The 20,183-nt window shown below is 37.1% G+C and overlaps 1 protein-coding gene across 1 annotated transcript in view; it reads left to right on the top strand.

Annotated features, from left to right (window-relative positions):
• The window catches only part of LAMA2 (laminin subunit alpha 2), a 350,257-nt gene that overhangs the window by 210,016 nt on the left and 120,058 nt on the right, over positions 1–20,183 (top strand). Inside the window, exons 31-33 of the mRNA XM_070931786.1 lie at positions 388–512; positions 10,714–10,800; positions 12,514–12,707. Coding sequence (XP_070787887.1) covers positions 388–512; positions 10,714–10,800; positions 12,514–12,707 — 406 coding nt within the window. The remainder of the gene's footprint in view (positions 1–387; positions 513–10,713; positions 10,801–12,513; positions 12,708–20,183) is intronic.

Genomic DNA, 20,183 nt, shown 5'->3' with positions numbered 1-20,183 from the left:
AAGTCAGATCATAAATCCCCATTACATTAAAAAATGTTATTCTTCAACATATTGGTTTATCCAGACAAAAATAATATGGGTGGGGATCACCTACATACTTTTCAATATGATTTTATAGGACTCTAAAATTTTCAGAAATATATCAAAATAGAATGCATTGCAACTTCTCTTAGATATGATGCACCATACCTTTGAATAAGATGATCAATTTTCAAGCTTATGGGCTTTGGGGAAACCTGATCCTGTGCACTTTTTTTTTTTTTTTTTTGACGTTAGGGGTTTTGACCTTGAGATACTTTTTGGAATGGAAAGTATCCCTGCATTATCACCAATAGCTGTAACTTTGCAGTAGAACTAGAATGACCTCTTCTCTGCTTCTCTCCACAGAACTGTCGTCACAACACATATGGTGACCACTGTGAAAGATGTGCTCCTGGGTTCTATGGGATTGTTAGAGGAAATGCCAATGACTGTCAGCCTTGTGCCTGCCCTTTGACCATATCAAGCAACAAGTAAGTAGGGGTTACTTATGCCTTTTTGTTTGTATTCTACCTTTCCATGGCAGTTCAAGGGGCTTATATCAGTGGTGGGTTTCTACCAGTTCACTCCAGTTCGGGTGAACAGGTAGTGGCAGCAGCGGGGGACTCCGCCCACCCGCCTGGACGTCATCACAGATGTTCTGTGCATGCTCCCGGTTCCGAACCGGTAGTGAAGGTAAAAGGAGCCCAATACTGCAGTGGTGGGTTGCTCCTGGTTCGCACCAGTTCGCAAGAACCGGTAGTAAAAATTTGTAGTAGTTCGGAGAACTGGTAATAACATTGGCTAGTCATGCCCCCAAACCGGTCCCCGGCCTGGTCGCTACTCGCTTACCCCGCCCACCTCATCAGAGGCTTTTTTTTTTTTTTTAACTTTTAAAAGCATTTTCTCTACAACCTTTTCGGCCGAAAAAATACTTTTAATAAAAGTAAAAAAAAAAAAGCCTCTGATGATCGTGCGGCTCAGCTGGGATCATCAAAGGCTTTTAAAAGCATTTTTTCTACAACCTCTTCGGCCAAAGAGGTTGTAGGAAAAAAGATGTCTTCAAAAGCCTCTGACGATCCCAGCTGAGTTGCCTGATCGTCAGAGGCTTTTAAAAGCATTTTTTTTCTGCAACCTCTTAAGGTTGCAGAGAAAAAATGCTTTTAAAAGTTAAAAAAAAAAGTTGGCCACGCCCACCCAGTCACATTACCCCCCTACCAAGCCACGTCCACAAAATAAGCCATGCCCACAGAACCAGTAGTAAAAAAATTTAGAGCCCACCCCTGCACTACTGGCTTTTATATTAACACCTCTCATTTTACCCCAACGATCTGTAAAGTAAATTGGGCTAAGAGAGTCACTCCAAGATTACCCAGGGAGCTTCAGTGCTTGAGAATGGACTTTGTCTGAATGCAAAACCATAACCGTGATATTACATTGGCTCTCTTTGTCTTTAGTCTAATTTTCCCTTGGGTTCCTCCATGAAATCCTGCCTGTCGTATCACACTGAGTAGTGACTGCACCACTTCTGCTAAATTGTCTCGCTCAGAAATGGCTTCTAGGCTAGTTAGCTCTTTAGGAATCCATAAAGAGTTGACAATGTGATAGTCAGTGGATAATGAACGAACATTATAAAAATTATACTCAGAAGTGAAGCTACAGTACAGCTCTCAAGTTCAATGCAGTCACAAGGGAGCTGTAGGGAAGCTTCTGCTCATATTTTGTGCTCCGATAAAAGCATAACAGTGCCATGCAGTGGGTTTAGTAACGTATTGAGTCCTTCTTTAATGTTATGTTGGTCTGGGACGACTTGTGAATGATCACATAATTTAAAGCCAATATTATCATATTGAATCAATTTATCTAAGTATGTCATGCTAATGATTCTCTCATCCCATTATTCTTTTGCAAATTTGGCTTAAAATAATATTAATTTCATGGTAAGAAGTCAATTTTTTCTCATTCTATTTATATCTTGTATCATATTATTTATATAAAAGATACATAATGTTGATTTCCATCTTTTGCAATGCTGAATATCTCACCAATGGATCTACCCTTAATGCTGCATGTGCATTTGTGCAGACAACACTGATACTTCATGCACATCTCACACACAGATTTAAATATCCGTTGACATACTAGTCCATATGTTTCTTCAAATGAAAGACATCTAATAAAGCTCTGTATGCAAATCAATCTCAAGCTTGCAACACACTGTAAAGTCCTCCTTTTCACTTCTTTTAATAGATTTATCCAGACAAAAAGAGGACAAGCATCACTATTTTCCTGTTGCATAACCCAATTAGTTTACCCTATGTTTTTATAGCATGAGCATGGCTGAGAAAGTTTCAATTCCACACGATAGTTTATCATTGGATAATGTGGATTTCAAGAACTGATATTGATGGATAAATTTTGCTATGAATGAATTTTGAATTTTGAATGGTTTGAATTTTCCTCTACCAGGAAAATTGGCTCTAAGCAGTATATTCTTTCAACCTCAGTCCAGCCCAACCGAATTATAGAAAAAGTGCTGACCTACTTTAAATTGTATTATAGCAGAGGTGTCAAACTTGATTTCATTGAGGGCCACACCAGGGTTGTTTTTGACCTTGGGGGGGCCGGGTGGTCATGGTCAGGGTGGACATGGCCGGCTTGACATCACTCATGTCAGGGGCGCCTGTGGCACCTGAGCATTCTACCAGTGAAAACGGAATTCAGGAGGCTGCGCACAGCCTTCCCGAACTCTGTTTTTGCTGGCAGAGAGTTGCAGGAGGCCACCGCAGCCGAAAATGGAGTTTGGAAGGGTCATGCATGGCCCTTTTGTGCTCCGTTTTCACTGGCAGAGGCACCACAGGCTGGTCCTTCACTGTTTCCAGGGTGGCCCTATGGGCCAGATCTAAGCACCCTGCAGCCAGATCTGGCCCGCAGGCTAGGTGTTTGACACCTCTGTACTATAGGAATTATATTTAGATGAGGCACGTGCTTTTTAAGCACTAAAATGCCATAGAAATATTTTTATTTTCTACTTTTTATTTTCTAATTATTGGAGAATCTATAGCAAATTTAAATGAAAGTATAACTATGTTTCTGGGTCATCAAACCTTTAGGAAGATATTGTAGAAATGGAGCATATGCAGAAAATAAAAAACTAAAATAATTCCAAGGCAGTAGAAAAAGTATATTTCTTGTTATGACAATGTAAGTAAAAGGAACAGGATCAAAGTTATCAAATTATGCATAGTATAGTGGAAGTTAATTCCAGATCCTAGGAATGTACAATGAAGCTGAGTGAGAGCATATTTAAAACAGATAAAAGGAAACACTTCGTGCATGGACTTCACAAATATTGTAGCAGTTCCAGTAATTGTGCAATTATTTTTATTATACAGATTAGATAAAATTGAAAAGAATAAAGCTCTCAACGCTTTATTCTTGTATGTATGATTGAAATATATGTAGAAATTTTACTGAGAAAAACAATACAAATTTTAGAGGTAAAATAGAGAAAATAAAGAAAAATAATGAACAGATAAGAAAGAAAGAAGAAAAAGAAAATAGAAAGAAAAGATTATAAAGAAGTTTTGAACCTTCTTAACAGCAGTAATAAATACATTTTATTCTCTGCCTCTAGATTAGCAACAGCACTTAGCAATAGCATTTAGACTTATATACTGCTTTGTAGTATTTACAGCCCTCTCTAAGTGGTTTACAGAGTCAGCCTATTGCCTCCAACAGTCTGGGTTCTCATTTTACTGACGGAAGGATGGAAGGCTGAGTCAACCTTGATTACATAATAATTTCCTTCTGTCCATATTTTATTCTTTACTTTTTTCTTCCTCAAAAGGTATATAGGAGGTTTCCAACAGTGGTGGGTTCTAATCAGTTTTACCACCGGTTCACATCACTTCGTGCAAGCGCATTGATTAAAAAAACAGCTGAGGCATGGCAATCTACTCTGCCACGCCTTACAGCTGACCAAAAAACAAAAGAAATAAAGGTAGGTATAGTGTGGGGGAGGTGGGGAGGGCCCAACAGATGTTCAGAGCGAACCGGTTCGCTCTCCTATGAAGATTTCCACTACCGGCTCTCCCAAACCGGGGAGAACCGGTAGCAACCCACCACTAGTTTCTAATCACTAATAAATGAGGATATTTTCCTTTCCCTAATTAGGCAAATCAATTTTGCCATCTCTACTAATTTTATCTTCTTCACCAATCATTCCTCCATTGTAATTGTTTCAGAATCTTCGTTTGTGCATATAATAGTCTCACAGCAGCAACCCTATGTACAAATAATCTTCCATGACTTTTATCTAATTATTTATCCATTATTCCCAGCAAGAAAAGTTCTTGCTTCAGTCATTTGAATGCTGATCTTGAAAAGTCTTTGTGTCACTTTGTATATTTGAACCCAAAATTTTCTGGTTCTTTTTCAAATCCACTAGGTTTGATAAAATGACCCTTCCTGTTGTCTTCATTTATAGCATAGATATGAAGTACCTTTATGCATTCAGGATAATTTTTCAAGAGTTATATACTAATAAGACATCATTTTATTTAAAAAAAATGTTTTAAATTATAACGTAATGTGCATTTCAGTCCTTTCAGCCACATATTTTCCCATTGTTCCATCAGTATATTATGTCCAACATTCTTAACCTACTTTATCATATGTTTTTGACATGTTTTCCTTCAGTTTTAAATTTTAGCAAAAGTTTATACATTTTGGCACTTACATGTTCATTTTTTGTGGATAATTCAGTTTTGTCTTTCGCTGGTCAATTCCAAATGTCTGTTATCTATCTTAAATTTTTCTGTGGGGTCCTTGGTGCTCTCTGAACTTGGTGGTTTTCTTACAGACATTTCATTACCAAACTAAGTAACAACATCATACATTGTTGATGTTATCTAATTTGGTAATTAAACTTTTGCAAGAAAACCATCGAGCTCAGAAGCACCGAGGACCCGACAGTTTAACCCTAAGTTACAAATATTCTCTTAAATCTTTCTCTTAATCGTGGATATAAAAACCAATGAAAATTAAATCCCTCTCAGTTAATTGCTCTCCTGATTTCATCTTATATTCTCTATGCTCTTCTTCTAACAGCTTTCTTCTAACAACTAACCATCATTCTTTGCTTGATGTTTCTTTTCTATAAAATGCTTTTTGTGCTGAAACCCATAATGGTGTTTTCAGGCACAATCTGGGTTTATTTCTATTCTTCACTTCTTATATAGTAATTTTTTCAAAGCTTTATTAAACTTAACTTTGCCCTAACATGGAAAGCCCTGCCATCCGATTCTGAGGTCATGTCCTTCCAAAATTCTTAGTTCTCAGCAGCAAGTACTCTATCACAAGGGTGAAATGCTCCCGGTTCAGACTGGATTACCCGATCTGGTAGTGATGGTTCGGAGAACCGATAGTAAAAATCCCTGCCCTCCCCCCCATGCCCAGCTGAGCCACGCGATCATCAGAGGCTGTTGTTTTTTACTTTTAAAAGCATTTTTTCTACAACCTCTTCGGCCGAAACAATGCTTTTAAAAGTAAAAAAAATAGTCTCTGATGATCGTGCGGCTCAGCTGGGATCATCAGAGACTTTTCAAAGCATTTTTTTCTGCAACCCCTTTGGCTGAAGAGGTTGTAGGGAAAAAATGCCTTTAAAAGCCTCTGGCGATCCCAGCTGACTTGCCTGATCATCAGAGGCTTCTAAAAGCATTCTTTTCTACAACCTCTACAGCCGAAGAGGCTGTAGGAAAAAAAATTCCTATAAAAGCATCTGGCGATCCCAGCTGACTTGCCTGATTGTCAGAGGCTTCTAAAAGCATTTTTTCTGCAACCTCTTAAGGTTGTAAAAAAAAAAAAAAGAAGTTGGCCATGCCCACCCAATCACATTACCCCCCCACCAAGCCACGCCCACAGAACCGGTAGTAACAAATTTTAGATTTCACCTCTGCTCTATCATCCAAACCAAATAGCAGGCTGTAAAATCATTAAAAAGATTGTTAAAGAGAGATCCTGCCTAGAACTAAGGAGAAACTTCCTGATAATGAGAACAATTAATCAGTGGAACATCTTACTTCCAGGACCTGTGGGTGCTCCATTACTGGAGTTTTTCAAGAAGAGACTGGACAGCCATTTGTCTGGAATGGTGTATGGTCTTGTGCTCAAGCAGGGGATTGGACTAGAAGACCTCCAAGGTCCCTTTCAACCCTATTTTTCTATGTTCTATATTCCTGTCATGCCCCCATCGGAGTCTGAATCTGAGGGGGAAGACAAACAGTTGATAGAGAGCGAGAGAGTGGCTCTGTTGGGTGTCGAGGAAACTGGAGAAGGGCAAAGTCAGGCTTGGGCAGAGCAGGGGAGAGGTAGAACAAGGGAAGGGAGTTCAGAAGAAGACCAAGGCCCACCCCCTCCTCATCCTAGGGCACGCAGGGATCAATGGAGAAGAGAGCAACGTGGGTTGTGTGGCTTACGGGGGAGGAAAGGGCCCCAATTCCCTACACAAGGCACACCTGGGGATGGAGTTTAAAGGAGAGGCAAATGGGAGGGGCAGTTGTCAGGAACAAACACTGATTTCATTTCATGTTAACTGCTTTATCTGAGTTCCTGGCATCCTCCCAACTGGTTTGATTTACTGCCGTGCTACTTCATCTCTGGAACTCCTTATGTTGCTTGCCCTGCCACATTAATTACTTTATCTTGCCTTGTTGGATTTATAGTTGGAAGTGTTCTGCTTATAACGCTTGGACTGGTGTATTTTCAGCCAAAGGCTGTTACAGGTTTGTGGGAGAGTTAATGTCCAGACCGGAGAGTAAAAGGGACATTTGGGGCAAAGTTGGAGCTAATAAAGGGACTCATACTTATTCTCTGGCTGTGTTGCCTTTGTGCCATGCCCTGGGTCATCACATTCCAAATATAATTTCAAATCAGATAATCTCAATCCTCCTTGCTCCTTTGCATCTTGGATTATTTATATTTAACCCTTGGCATCTTTGCTTGTCTGCTTTAACTCCCTCCCCAAAGGCCAGGATCCTAAAAAAGAGTGACTGTTTACATCTTGAAATTTTTTAAATGCTTTCCTATTTCTTCATCTTTTTCAGTGTGTAACATAACATAAAAACAATCCTCATCTGGAGAATATTATTTGGTTTGTGGGTCTATTTTTAGTGAATTGACAATGTGATGATAATGAGTTTGTGAGTGATCAATCTCTTTACATTTTTTGCAACTGCATAATTTTATTATTCATTCAAGCACTATTGATTTAATGCATTATAAACAAGCTGGCTCTTACCGTAGGAAAAAGAATGTTTTTGTGTGGGGTTCAAAAGCCATAGTGTTTCTTTTGTGTTCCATTAGTTGAATTCTTCCTGTTTCTCTTGAGTCACATATCAGGTCACCATTATTAAAGGTTGAGCATTCCCTCATTCTCATAGTGCCCTATTATTGTCATTTTATCAATATCATAGCCGCCATTATTGTTAGACCCCTTCTAACAAACCACATAGGAATTATATTTATATGTTAATGTTCAGAAAAGCAGTTTTGCAAGTAGAAAGAATTCTGCCTTCTCAAAGCTCACTCTAATTTCAAAATACTCTGATGCATTTTTACATTTTTACATGAACTTTTGGTAGGGAAAGCTTGGGAGAGGAAAAAATTAAATTTATCAGCTTTGTTTTTCAATGAATCTACTTATTTCAAATTTGCCTCTGCTGGATAAGGAATGCTGGTAGTTTTAATCTCAATACATCTGGTTCTACTCTGCCTCAGGTTCACTAGATTTACACAATAAAATTTAAAAGGCAACGTCTACGTGTCATCTTTGTATAATAAATAAGTACAGTATTACCAGTGAAAATAAAATAACCCTGAAGATTGCCTCACAATCTTTGCTCCAGGGCTGAACATACAATATCATCCTCATACTCTAGCCAAATTAGTTTTCTGACTGTTCAAAGACTTACTCATAAATCAGTCCAGCAATTCCAGTTTTTAGAGCAGATTGGTAATTATCCCCCCCAAAATTAATACAAAACTGGCTTAATTTTATATAATGTAATATTTAAATGCCTTGAGAATTAAATGCAGGATTTTCCTTAAGTACTCGCATTGATATTTCTATGTCCTAAAATAGACAGTGGAATGAAAGGGTTGAAATAGAAAGGGGGGGGAGGGGAAGGGGGGAGAACAAACTTGTTTGCTTTGCTTGCAAAGCAGCTGTTACTACTGCTGCTGTGAGCAATAGTTGTGCATGACATCTACTGTACGTGTGATATAAATGCATATGTTGTGTTTTATCCTCAATCGTACAATATTGGATACTGAAAATATGATTCCTATGAAGACATAAATGAACTGGCTGGTGTATCTTTTGCCCAAATGATCCTACATCACACTCCCTTTCTATCTAGATGATAAAGTAAACTAGAAGGAGAGCGGAAAGTAACTTCCAATCCTCTTTCTAATCTGACATGAACTATTTGTAATACTTGGTTCTACTGTCAAAAAGTAAAGTATGTCCTAGCATACTTTTTTCTTTTCTTTTCTTTTCTTTTCTTTTCTTTTCTTTTCTTTTCTTTTCTTTTCTTTTCTTTTTTCTTTTCTTTTAAAAGAGATTCCCACAATCTCTTGTCTTCCAAAAATTAAACTGAATTCTAAATGAAAATGGTATCCTGAAAACCATGTCTCCTTGTAATCTCTATTGAAATAACATTTTTTATGCTTAACAATTCATGTATTTACTTGCTAGGTGGCAAAAGGTATATACCAGTGATGGCTAAGCATTTTGCACGGGGAGGTCACCCACATGCATGCCCACACCTATAATTCAATGTGCCCTGCGCATGCGCGCACGCCCTCCCCCCCGCTTTTAACACGTGATGGTCCAGTGGACCCAGTAGGCCTGTTTTTCACTCTCCCCAGGCTCCAGAGGCTTTCTAGGAGCCTGGGGAGGGCAAAAATGACCTCCCCCCCCGGAGGCCCTCCGGATGTCGGACACAGCCCATTTCCCTACTTCCGATGGGACCGGAAGACCCAAAAATCAGCAGGCCAGCGCACACATGCGTGCTGGAGCTGAGCTACGGTAATGCTCATGTGCCTACTGATATGGCTCAGTGTGCCATCTGTGGCACCCGTGCCATAGGTTCGCCATCACGGGTATATACTGTACATTCTTTTCACAAGCCAAAATAAAGTCTGAAAAAAAACAAGAGGTGAGTGAGACCCATAAGAAGCTAGTTAGCGATACTATTGAAACCTCTGTCCTCAATTTACTATCAGAATCTAATTGATTAATTTTTTTCCCAAAGTCTAATAGTAATTAACTGTTGATCTAGAATTTAAGAATTCCTAACAAATATTATACATTAGGAAATGATATTTAAAACTATTACTATTCAAGGAAAAATGGTGGACCTCTCCATAGCATATTAAAGGAAATGAAATATTTTTACTATCATGGACAGCAAAATACATAACTGAGGACTGATACTTCCAGAGAGAATGACATTATATTACTATTATTAAATTTATATACTCCTCCCTCTTCCTTCTTAGAGTTTACATAATATGAATTATTATATACATAACATAGTTAGATGAGGAAGTATTAACTACATACAATATACATAACTCTTCTCTATTTAAGGTTTCTTGCAATATCAATGCTGTAAATTAGGTTGATCTGAGAGAAAGTTACCCAGACCAACCCAAAAGATATTCAAAACACTTTCATGGTGATCTTCCATAGCTTCCATAATGGAATAGAAAATAAGCATATATCAAACTTGTCTGTGTTAGCCTAACTAGAAGAGATCCATTCTATAAACTTCATTAACAATGATAATTTATGTTTTTTTTTTAATCTCATAAAGTATACTTTGACTATAGTGTGACTTGATCATAGATATTGTTTGCTGAATGTCTGCGCATATTGGTATTAATTTGAAATCATTTTTATGGAAATATAATATGTTAATATTTGAGAAAATATTTATATTAAATAAGACGCCATGGGTTTTAAAAGTGAAAGTCAAAAAAAATGCTATGCTAAGCTGTGACAAGAAAATTGCAGCTTCATATGTGCTTATCTATTGAAACTCTTCGAACTTTCATGCCATTCAAAGTTATAATAAAGGTAAATAAATAAAGTTAGATGTACTCCCTTTCAAATTATATCTTCCAAAACAATACACAAATAGACTAAAGATCTTCTCCTAGTTTCATGGTTCTTTACTTTCTAAAATCACATAGATTGTACTTCTAGAAGCATTATAAGGCTTCCGCATGACGCAGGTTATGTGATATCTGCCTATATTTAAGTTATTGGGCCACGGTGCGCAGTGGTTAGAGTGCAGTACTTCTGCTGACTGCCAGCTGACTCAAATTTCAGCAGGCTCAAGATTGACTCAGCCTTCCATCCTTCCAAAGTAGGTAAAATAAGCACCCAAATTGTTGGGGGCAATATCCTGACTCTGTAATCTGCTTAGAAAGGGCTGTAAAGGACTGTAAAGTGGTATATAAGTCTAAATGCTATTGCTATTGCTATTGCTATTTTAGAAATAAAACAATTTAAATTGATAGCATGACTTAGAGAAGAAGAGGTTTAAAGTATGTGTGAAGGTCTTCTTTGAAGCTAATATGTCTTCAGTAAAGGAAAGAGTTAACTGTGTTATTTTTTTATACAAGTTTCAGTCCCTCGTGTATTGTTGAAGGAGTTAACGATTACCGATGTACAGCTTGCCCACCTGGATATGAAGGACAATACTGTGAAAGGTAAGATGAGATATTTTAAAAAATCAAAATTTGTTTTATTTTTATTTATTTTATTTATTTGTCAAGAACATATTAGGTAAGTATAATGAATTGTATATCAAGTATAAGCATGAATTGAATACATAAAATAGATACAAATCGAGGAAACATTAGGACAGGGAGGGTAGGTAGGCAATAGGCCACTTCTAGAACCAGCAGAGGTGCAAATATTAACACAGACATACTAGAAGTGTGTGTCTGTGTTAGTCTAATTGAAAGACATTCCACAAACTTTTATCCATTAGCAATTATAATGAAAGGAATATGGTTTTAATCTCATAATTGATGCTGTAACTCTAAAGTGATAAATTATGTGCAAGATATTAGCAATCATTTCATGATCTAATGAGCCATTTGATTTCTAGGATGTAATACATATTTCAGTGGGCAGAGCTATTTGATTAGGTGAAGACTTCATGGCGTTTTTCTGATACTTCCTTCATAACTTTCTATTAAATAATAGAAAGCACTCACTTTCTTCCCCATAACTAAGCAATGCAAAAGCCAGCATGTCCATATTGCATCTATAAGCATATTGTTTGTAAAGCACAGTTTCTCAATGGTGTGGACAGTAAAACTAAATCTTTAACGTATTATAAATAAACAAGACAATAGCAATAGAAGAAAATTCATAGAAGAGAAACAATAATTGTCCTTGTAGAGAGAAAAAATGGAAATTATATTGATTAAACAACATAATACTTGTTGAACAGTAATTTCAAAAAGAAAATCAAGCAAATGGATATTAAGAATGTGAAAAAGCTGGTTGCAAAATGCATTAAACATAAACTATGGAATGGTTGGTGTATATGCTAGATTGGCTTTCATCATGTGCTGCTGAATAGGGAGTAAAAGCAGTGGAGGGATTCAGCCAGTTCACACCACTTCGGGAGAACCAGTTGTTAACTTTCTGAGCAATTTGGCAAACTGGTTGTTGGAAGAAATCCTTAGGGCAGAGAACCGGTTGTTAGAGTACTTGAATCCCACCACTGAGTAAAAGTACTCCTCTACTCCGAAGTATGTACATGAATTTTGATGCAATTATTCTGTCGAGCCCATCCGTCCCCTCAGAATAATGTAGAAAAACTGCATCAATTTTAGTTTACATTTCTATATTCAATGAACACTTTTGTTTAATATTGTGTACAATACAAATGTGTAAAATTGTAAACAACAGAATTAATCATAAGTATCGTGTTTCCCCGAAAATAAAACCCTGTCTTATATTTTTTTTGAACCCTGAAATAAACGCTTGGCCTTATTTCCATGCACCCAAAAGCCCGATTGGGCTTATTATCAGGGGATGTCTTTTTTTTTTTAATTCGATTTATATGCCGCCCTTCTCCGGAGACTCAGGGTGGCTTACACTGCGTTAAGCAATAGCCTTCATACTTTTGTATATTTATACAAAGTCAGCTTATTGCCCCCACAAACTGGGTCCTCAATTTACCTACCTTAGAAAGGATGGAAGGCTGAGTCAACCTTGAGCCTGGTGAGGTTCAAACTTACAGTAATTGCAGACAGCTGGAATTAAATTACAATGCATTAGTCTGCTGAGCTAAACCAGGCTCTTGGTTTATTTTGGGGGAAAGAGGGTATATCTTGACTCATTCATAGAAAACCATTTGCCCTGGAATTCTAAAGTTCTTTTTTATTACATTTTTCAATCTTTAGATGTTCTCTTGGATACACCGGGAACCCAAAAATTCCTGGTGGATCTTGTCAAGAATGTGAGTGTCACCCACATGGTTCGCTGCCTGTTCCTTGTGACCCTCTCACTGGACAATGTGTGTGCAAGCCTGGATCTACTGGCTGGAAGTGTGCAGGATGTGAACCCTGGCATGCTCGTGAAGGCATAGCATGTGTTTGTATGTACATTAATGTTTATTAACAATAGGTCAGAAAATTTGATAGCTTGATTTATTCTTCTAGCGTAAAATCCTTCTGAGATAAATTGTTACAATGCAGCAAACTTCTGATATGGTTTGAACCAGGGGTGCTATTCAGCAGGTTCTGACAGGTTCTGGAGAACCGGTAGCGGAAATTTTGAGTAGTTCAGAGAACCGGCAAATACCACTTCTGGCTGGCCCCAGAGTGGGGTGGGAATGGAGATTTTGCAATATCTTTCCCTCAGGAGTGGGGTGGGAACAGAGATTTTGCAATATCCTTCCCCCAGGAGTGGGGAAGGGATGGGGATTTTGCAGCATCCTTCCCCTGCAGTGGGCTGGGAATGGAGATTTTGCAGTATCCTTTCCCCTGCCACGCCCACCACGTCACACCATGTCCAACAAGCCATGCCCACAGAACTGGTAGTAAAAAAATTGAATTCCACCACTGGTTTGAACATATATGAGCTTTGTTGTATTCAACTGGTCTCCTTAGTTTAATGGTTCCCTAAATCACTGATAATCTAAGAAGATTCTATGAATGTCAAAAATAACAATAAAAATTACATATCTAATGGACTCACAAGATTATCAAATCTTAAAAAGTATCGTTCAAGGTTTCAAATGAAAATGTGAGATTTGGTAAACTTGAATTTTTTTTGGCAATTTTAATTTTATTTAATATTAAACAAACCGTAATCCCCTTTTCAGCCTTTCCCAGCCTGTTCTCAAATTCTTTGACAGATAGTTTGCACTATTTAATGTTTATGTGCACTCCTTAACATCAAGCAAACGATTAGCTGTGTTTTATTGTTCTGGTGGGAGGCGGGGAGCAGGGGGGGAGGGATTGTGTTTACTTAAAGTCAGAAAATATTTCATCCCAAAGAAAGTTCTTCCGAACTTTTTTCTCAAAGTTACTTACTCCAGTTCAGCAATGACACTGTTGATAGTTTCTTTCCCCACTTCTTATACATTGCTTTTCTTTTAATATTGCATAAGTTCTTGTGGCTGTGAAATGATACACTGTTCCTGCTTTTAGTCCTTAGCACATTATTAAATTCATGTTTAATTTCTACACTTGAGCCTATCAAAATGAAATTAAAATATATTGGATAGGCAAGAAAATGATCAGTCATAAGTGAATTTAATTCCCTTTTTTGACATATAAAATATTCTTAATCAGCTAACATGCTTCCTAATTAAGCAAATATTTGCTTGAAATAATACCTGGAAAAACTTAATCATAACTAGAAAGCAAACTCCTTGTGGAAAAGGTAAACCATATTTTCACTTCAAGGCTGCTGTAAACGTAGATAAAATATGCAGAGATTAAATTTTTAGAATGGGTAAAGATCTAAATAGGTTTTTTATATGTATTATAGATACTCATATTACAATACAGAATAGTTTTAACTGGTTTCAAAGCAGTTAATATAACATTTTTAAAAGCAATAAAAAGCAGTTAAGGCCTAAGGAAAAGTAGACTCTTTAGTAGACTCCAGATTAAAATTCCGGAATATTTTCCACAACAAAACAGGGATATGGTATAGTGGTTTCAGTCATAAAAATATGTACAGATCAGAATTAGGCAAATTTTAGAGTACAGGTAGTCCTCATCTTACAAACACATTTGGAACCAGAATTTCTGTTGCTAAGCAAGTCAATTGTTAAGTGAGTTATGCCCAATTTTATGACCTTTTTGGCCATGACTATTAACCAAATCACCACAGTTTTTAAATGAACTTGGCTTACACCATTTACTTTGTTTGTTGAAAACTAGCTGGGAAGGTCACATATAATGATCACATGACCACAGGATGCTGCAACCATTGTAAATACATGCCAGTTTCCAGGTGCCCAAATTTTGATCACATGAAGATTGGGATGCTGCAATGGTCATAACTGTGAAGAAGAGTTCTAATTCACTTTTGTAAAAAAGATTTGTGCTATTGTAACTGGTAAATGGTCGCTGAACAAGTGGTTCTTAGTTAAGGACTACCTCTATCAGGCATGTCTACTACTAACACTAAAATATCATCTTTAAAAACTCTGATTTCCAGAATCGAGTGCATGTGTATGTGAGAGAAAATATTGCATGCATTATTAAAAGTAAACAAAACTGTAAATTATAATACCTGTAATCATTAGTCAAAGAAGGAGGAAATTTATTTTGCTAAGGCAGCTAATCAAGGCTTCTCTTCCTTGCCACCCTTACATTCCACCTGCTTCACAGGTGAACAGTTCTCTCAAGTCAAATACATTGATTATATAGACAAGCGACTTGCAAGTTTTTAAACAGAAGGGTGATTGTTAGCTTTCTACTACATTTAAACTCATGATGTTGTATTAGCTTCTGTAACATAGATGCATACATGGTATTTTAAGATTAGATAAATGATGGATGGATGAATGGATGGAGAGGAGAGGAGAGGAGAGGAGAGGAGAGGAGAGGAGAGGAGAGGAGAGGAGAGGAGAGGCAGGCATACAATCCAACATACCAACAATTTATCCAAAACTACCAAAAGAAACAATTATGATATTCATGAGCTCTCAAAGGCATGTACTGTAATGCCTCAATAATCTTCAATACTGCAAGCATGCTTCAGCGCAGGGTTATCAAACTCAAGGCCCACAGGTCAGATTCAGCCTGCAGGATGCTCAGATCTGGCTCATGGGGCCAACCTGGAAACAGTGAAGGACTGGCCCGCGGTGCCTCTGCCAGCGAAAACATGCCCCTCTCAAGCTCCATTTTCACTGGCAGAGGGTTGCAGGAGGTCATTGCAGTTGAAAATGAACCTCATGAGGGCTGCAGGAGGCCCTCTCGAGCTCTGTTTCCGCTGGCAGAGGGTTGCAAGAAGCCATTGCAGCCAAAAACACAGCACGGGAGCCCGTTTTCGTTGGGAGAGCGCTTGGGCCACCACAGGTATCCCCGACACGAGTGATGTTGAGCTGTCCACGCCCAACCTGTCCACGTCCACCCTGGCCCCCATGGTCAAACACAACCCTCATGCGGCCTCATTGAAATCGAGTTTGACACCCCTGCTTTAGCTCAAGAAAGTTCACCTTTAAAGTACGCTTGAAGTGTTCTTTGTTTTCAGTTAACAAATTTTCCACCAACAAAATGTGCTCCAACCCTAAAGGTGGGAGTGGGGCAACTCTTGTATTGCTTTTGAATCCTTCTGCAAGACCTCAAAACCTTCTTCAAAGCAAACTTTGGGGAATTTGAGGAAGAGAGAAAGGGTCTCAAGCAATCATCTGCTTAGGAAATACTTAATTTCATCCAGTGTGCTTCCAATTAAAGCCTTGCTGAAATGCTGCATGGTTTTTGCTTTTCTCCATGAATAACTGTAATCATCTTGGCTATAATGCTGTATTTGTTAGCAGTGAACACTAATTCTTACTGACAGTTTTATAGACTAAACTGTGGTGATATTTAGTCATGTATAAATTATATAATTATCATTTTGTAACATTTCCATTGCTCCAGTTTAATCCAGTCTTTGAGTAACTTCACCTTGTCTCTTTTATTAAAGAAGGGACAATAATGTGTCTCCTCTTTTCAATTCAATTTTCAACCCAGAAATATTAATTCATGCTAAATGTTCATAGACCATATAACAGGAAACAGTTATTTGTTAATTTCGAGTATTTTCATGTCTTTATAAGCAATTCAGGTTTTTTTATCATGCTGAATTAAGTTGGTTTTCATTTGCATCCCTTTTTATAGTATTTATTGTCTACTGCCTTGAGCTTAAATAGAAAAAAAAAAAGTAAAATCAGGAAATCTAATAGTATGTTGCTATTTGCTAACTTAGTACAACAAATTATTCCTTTTTGGTTTTTTTCAAAATCTAGGCCTTTCTGCTATTTATTTGATTAATAGTCCCTGAACATCAACCTAACAAAACTGCACCATTCCTTGACCAGCAAGTAAATGTTATGTAAAATTCACAACTTGGTCTAAATCCTTATGTTAGACATGGAAACATTCTTTCTGTTTGTGTGATAAAGAGAACATAAGAAAACTTATATCACTAACAGATTTTTCAGATATGCATACATAAATGAGAAAATATTGCCTTCTTGCTTACAATTATGATGTAGCAACAAGCAACAAATCAGTAATGGAGAGCATTTATTTATTTATTTATTTATTGGTTCGATTTATATGCTGCCCTTCTCCGGAGACTCAGGGCGGCTTACAATGCATTAAGCAATAGCCTTCATACTTTTGTATATACCTGCTCAGTAGGGCTTTTGGGCCCCCCTAAGCGGTGTTCTTTTTTATACAAAGTCAGCTTATTGCCCCCACAATCCGGGTCGTCATTTTACCTACCTCGAAAGGATGGAAGGTTGAGTCAACCTTGAGCCTGGTGAGATTTGAACTTGCAGTAATTGCAGGCAGCTGGTGCTAGTTAACAGCACTTTAGTCTGCTGCGCCAGCAAGGCTCTTGGTCAAGCATGGTGTGCAAGGCAAAAAAAAAAGGAAAGGAAATAACTGAAAAGTAACTTCTCAGTGCTTCCTTGTACAATCCCCAATTGCCTTCTTGTTTCATTAAATCAATTTGTCTCTCCTCTAGTAATTTGCTTTGCCGTTTTATCTAGTTTTGCAGTTGAAATGTACTTTTCTGCACTGACCGAAGCAACACATACCTGTTTTTAAAAGGAGAAAAATCTGTCCTAAATTTAATTGGATATAAAATAGCACAGTATGGGATAAAAGTTCATTAAATGTTGATTTGTAGGAATATATCTCTAACTGGATAAGGAACATGGGCATGCAAATGTACACAAGCACGCATAAAGGCAAACGGTTGCTTAAGATATAACAATTTATGTCAAGATGCTTTTAGATGTCATTCCCCTACTAGAAAGGGAACATGCAACTTTTCAAACTTGAACTGTACATGTAAGGATGAAAGTAACAGTCCAACAAATGGAAGTTGCACCCTTGTAATTTGTGGTAAGGTTTAGGGACCTATGAGAATGACTATAATCTATTCATCCTTATTTTTTTAGATAAAGTTTTTTTCCCCTCTGTATCATTAAGAAATGTAGAATTACTGATCTTCTACTATGCTCAGTATTCATTTGAAGTTGCATGTTTAACATAGATAGTCCTCAACTTGTGACCTTAATGGAGCTTGCTCATTATGTTCATAAGTGGTGACAGCTGTAAAGTGGGTTATCATGCGACTGACTCTTATTTTATAACCTTTTCTGCAGAAGTCATTAAGTGAGTGCCACAGTTAAGTGAGCCCATTTTTCACTAGGGGACATTTTTTGCAGAAAACCAGAAGTAAATGTCAGTTTTCAGCAAAAATATCATAAATTGTGGTTACTGCTGTATGCTGTACACAACCACAAATGCGGGCTACTTGCCAAGCATCTGAAACACTGTCTTGTGACCATAACTTCAGAGTCAGGTCGTAAATACCTTTTGAGGAGTCCATCGTAACCTCAAACAGTCCAGTCATAAATCAAGGACTACCTGAATTTTCTTTCTGGCCCAGTGACCAGGTTCAGATGATAATTAAATAAAATCATTAAATCTTTGCTATTTGGCAATAAATTAATCCCTGTATTAGTGGATTAATTGAAACGCCTTTTTGTTTTACCTGCTGCCTTCCTAACCCAGTCAGAGAAGAGGATGGCCTTGCCTGTTATGGGAAGTGAACAGGAGCAATTGGGATGAGGAGACTATTAGTTTTTTTGCTGGCCCACAGACGGATGGAGAACATTGCAAATGAACCATGGGGAAGAGCCTTTAGTGTCAAATTAAAGCTCTTTCATGAATCAGTTGGGTGCAAAGTAAGAATAGCCTTGAGTTATTAACATACTGTGGTAAATTGCAGATAAGGACAAGGCCTTAGGCAGTCATCTATAAATATGAAATTTGAATCACCAGAGAGGGAAGAATATCTAGAAAAAGACTTCTTTGATGATCATGTATCTTTTTTTTCTTTGTTTAAAAAGCTTATCGTTTCATTTTAATGAACAAGATTTCTTAGCACTCAGAGTGAGGAATTGAGAACTAACCAAGCATTGAATCGTAGGCAATTCTTATTTCATTCAACATTTTGAATTTATTTTTTACTTATTTATTAAATTTCTGCACTGCCCAATTCACGTAAGTGATATATTCAAAGTAAGGAAAATATAATTTCCTGTTTAACCATTAGGCAGAATAATAATCTTTCTATGTAGAATGGAATTCCTACTTGAAGAAATCATACACATACCCAGAAGGCTAGCTGTTTACAATAGCTTTAAAACACAGTTGTTCGTTGTTTAAAACTGCAACTTAAAACACAGTTATTCGTTGTATGTCTAAATATTGTCAAAGTAGTTCAGTAAGGTTGCCCATTAAAAACTTAGTGGATCGATAAATAGATAAATCACCACAAAAAACAAAGAGATGCTGATTAATTTAAATAAATCATAAACAAGGATGTAAACTAGGAGTTTATTAGCTTGTTTCTTGCAGTCTTTACACACTAGCCTAGTTCATAAACCAGGCTTCATGACATGGTTTGTTTTGCTTTAACTTAGCATATTATTAAAATTTAACCACTTGAGGGTGTAGAATTGGATTTTTGTCCTCTGAAGACCAAAAGGATCTGGTGATGTTAGAATGGTGGGTTAGCTTGTCTAGATAGTTTTTTGTGGATACTTATCAATTAAAAAATAATAATTGTGCAATCACCCTGCTTCACTGGATTTTGAGGATCAGACTTCATCGCCTTTTGTGTTTTCCTCCTTTCCTTTTTCTTACCCCAAAAATATTGCTAAGGAGAGAAAGGTGGAATCATTTTGCAATTTAATAAGATCTTTCCATCTGGAAATGTATGTTGAAATATGCACTATTCACTTACTACATATTCCCTAAATTATCCTGTTCCTTGTTCTATACATCAAGTTTCTGCACTCTGGTGCATAATTCCCTGCCTTGAGTGTCAAATATTACCAATATACTTCCTTAAAATGCTCCTATAATTATCTCTTCTTTGACTGGCATTGTTTCAATGGCTTTACCACTATTTCTAACCGTTACTCTCTAATTTAAATCTCTCTATTAATACTGATATATAATTGAAATGGGTCTTAAGTAACTATTAAATTAATTTGTTCAAATCTTCCCTTGCCCTTTGCCCTTCTATCCTTCTGATACCCCTCCTCACCCAAACTAAATAAGATTTTAAGGTCTCTAGGCTGTGCAATGTGTATTGTGTTTGTTATTCTAAAAATTGTATATTGAGCTCTTATCTAAAGAGTATTTTATGTCACATTGGCCTTCTCACTAGATCTGGACAATTTTATATCCATTTATCCAATCTACTAGAGACATCTTTTGTTTCTCCACCTTTTATTGCTCCATGAATTTTTAGAAACCAGTTACTGAATGTTAGTGGCCTTATATTTTGGAGAATTTTATGTTATATTATAAAATGTTCTTCA

Source organism: Pituophis catenifer, unplaced genomic scaffold (assembly GCF_029215685.1).
Source record: "Pituophis catenifer annectens isolate HBS135680 unplaced genomic scaffold, rPitCat1.0.hap2 SCAF_1, whole genome shotgun sequence".
Classification (NCBI taxonomy): Eukaryota; Metazoa; Chordata; class Lepidosauria; order Squamata; family Colubridae; genus Pituophis; species Pituophis catenifer.
This window is presented reverse-complemented; position numbering and strand designations above follow the sequence as displayed.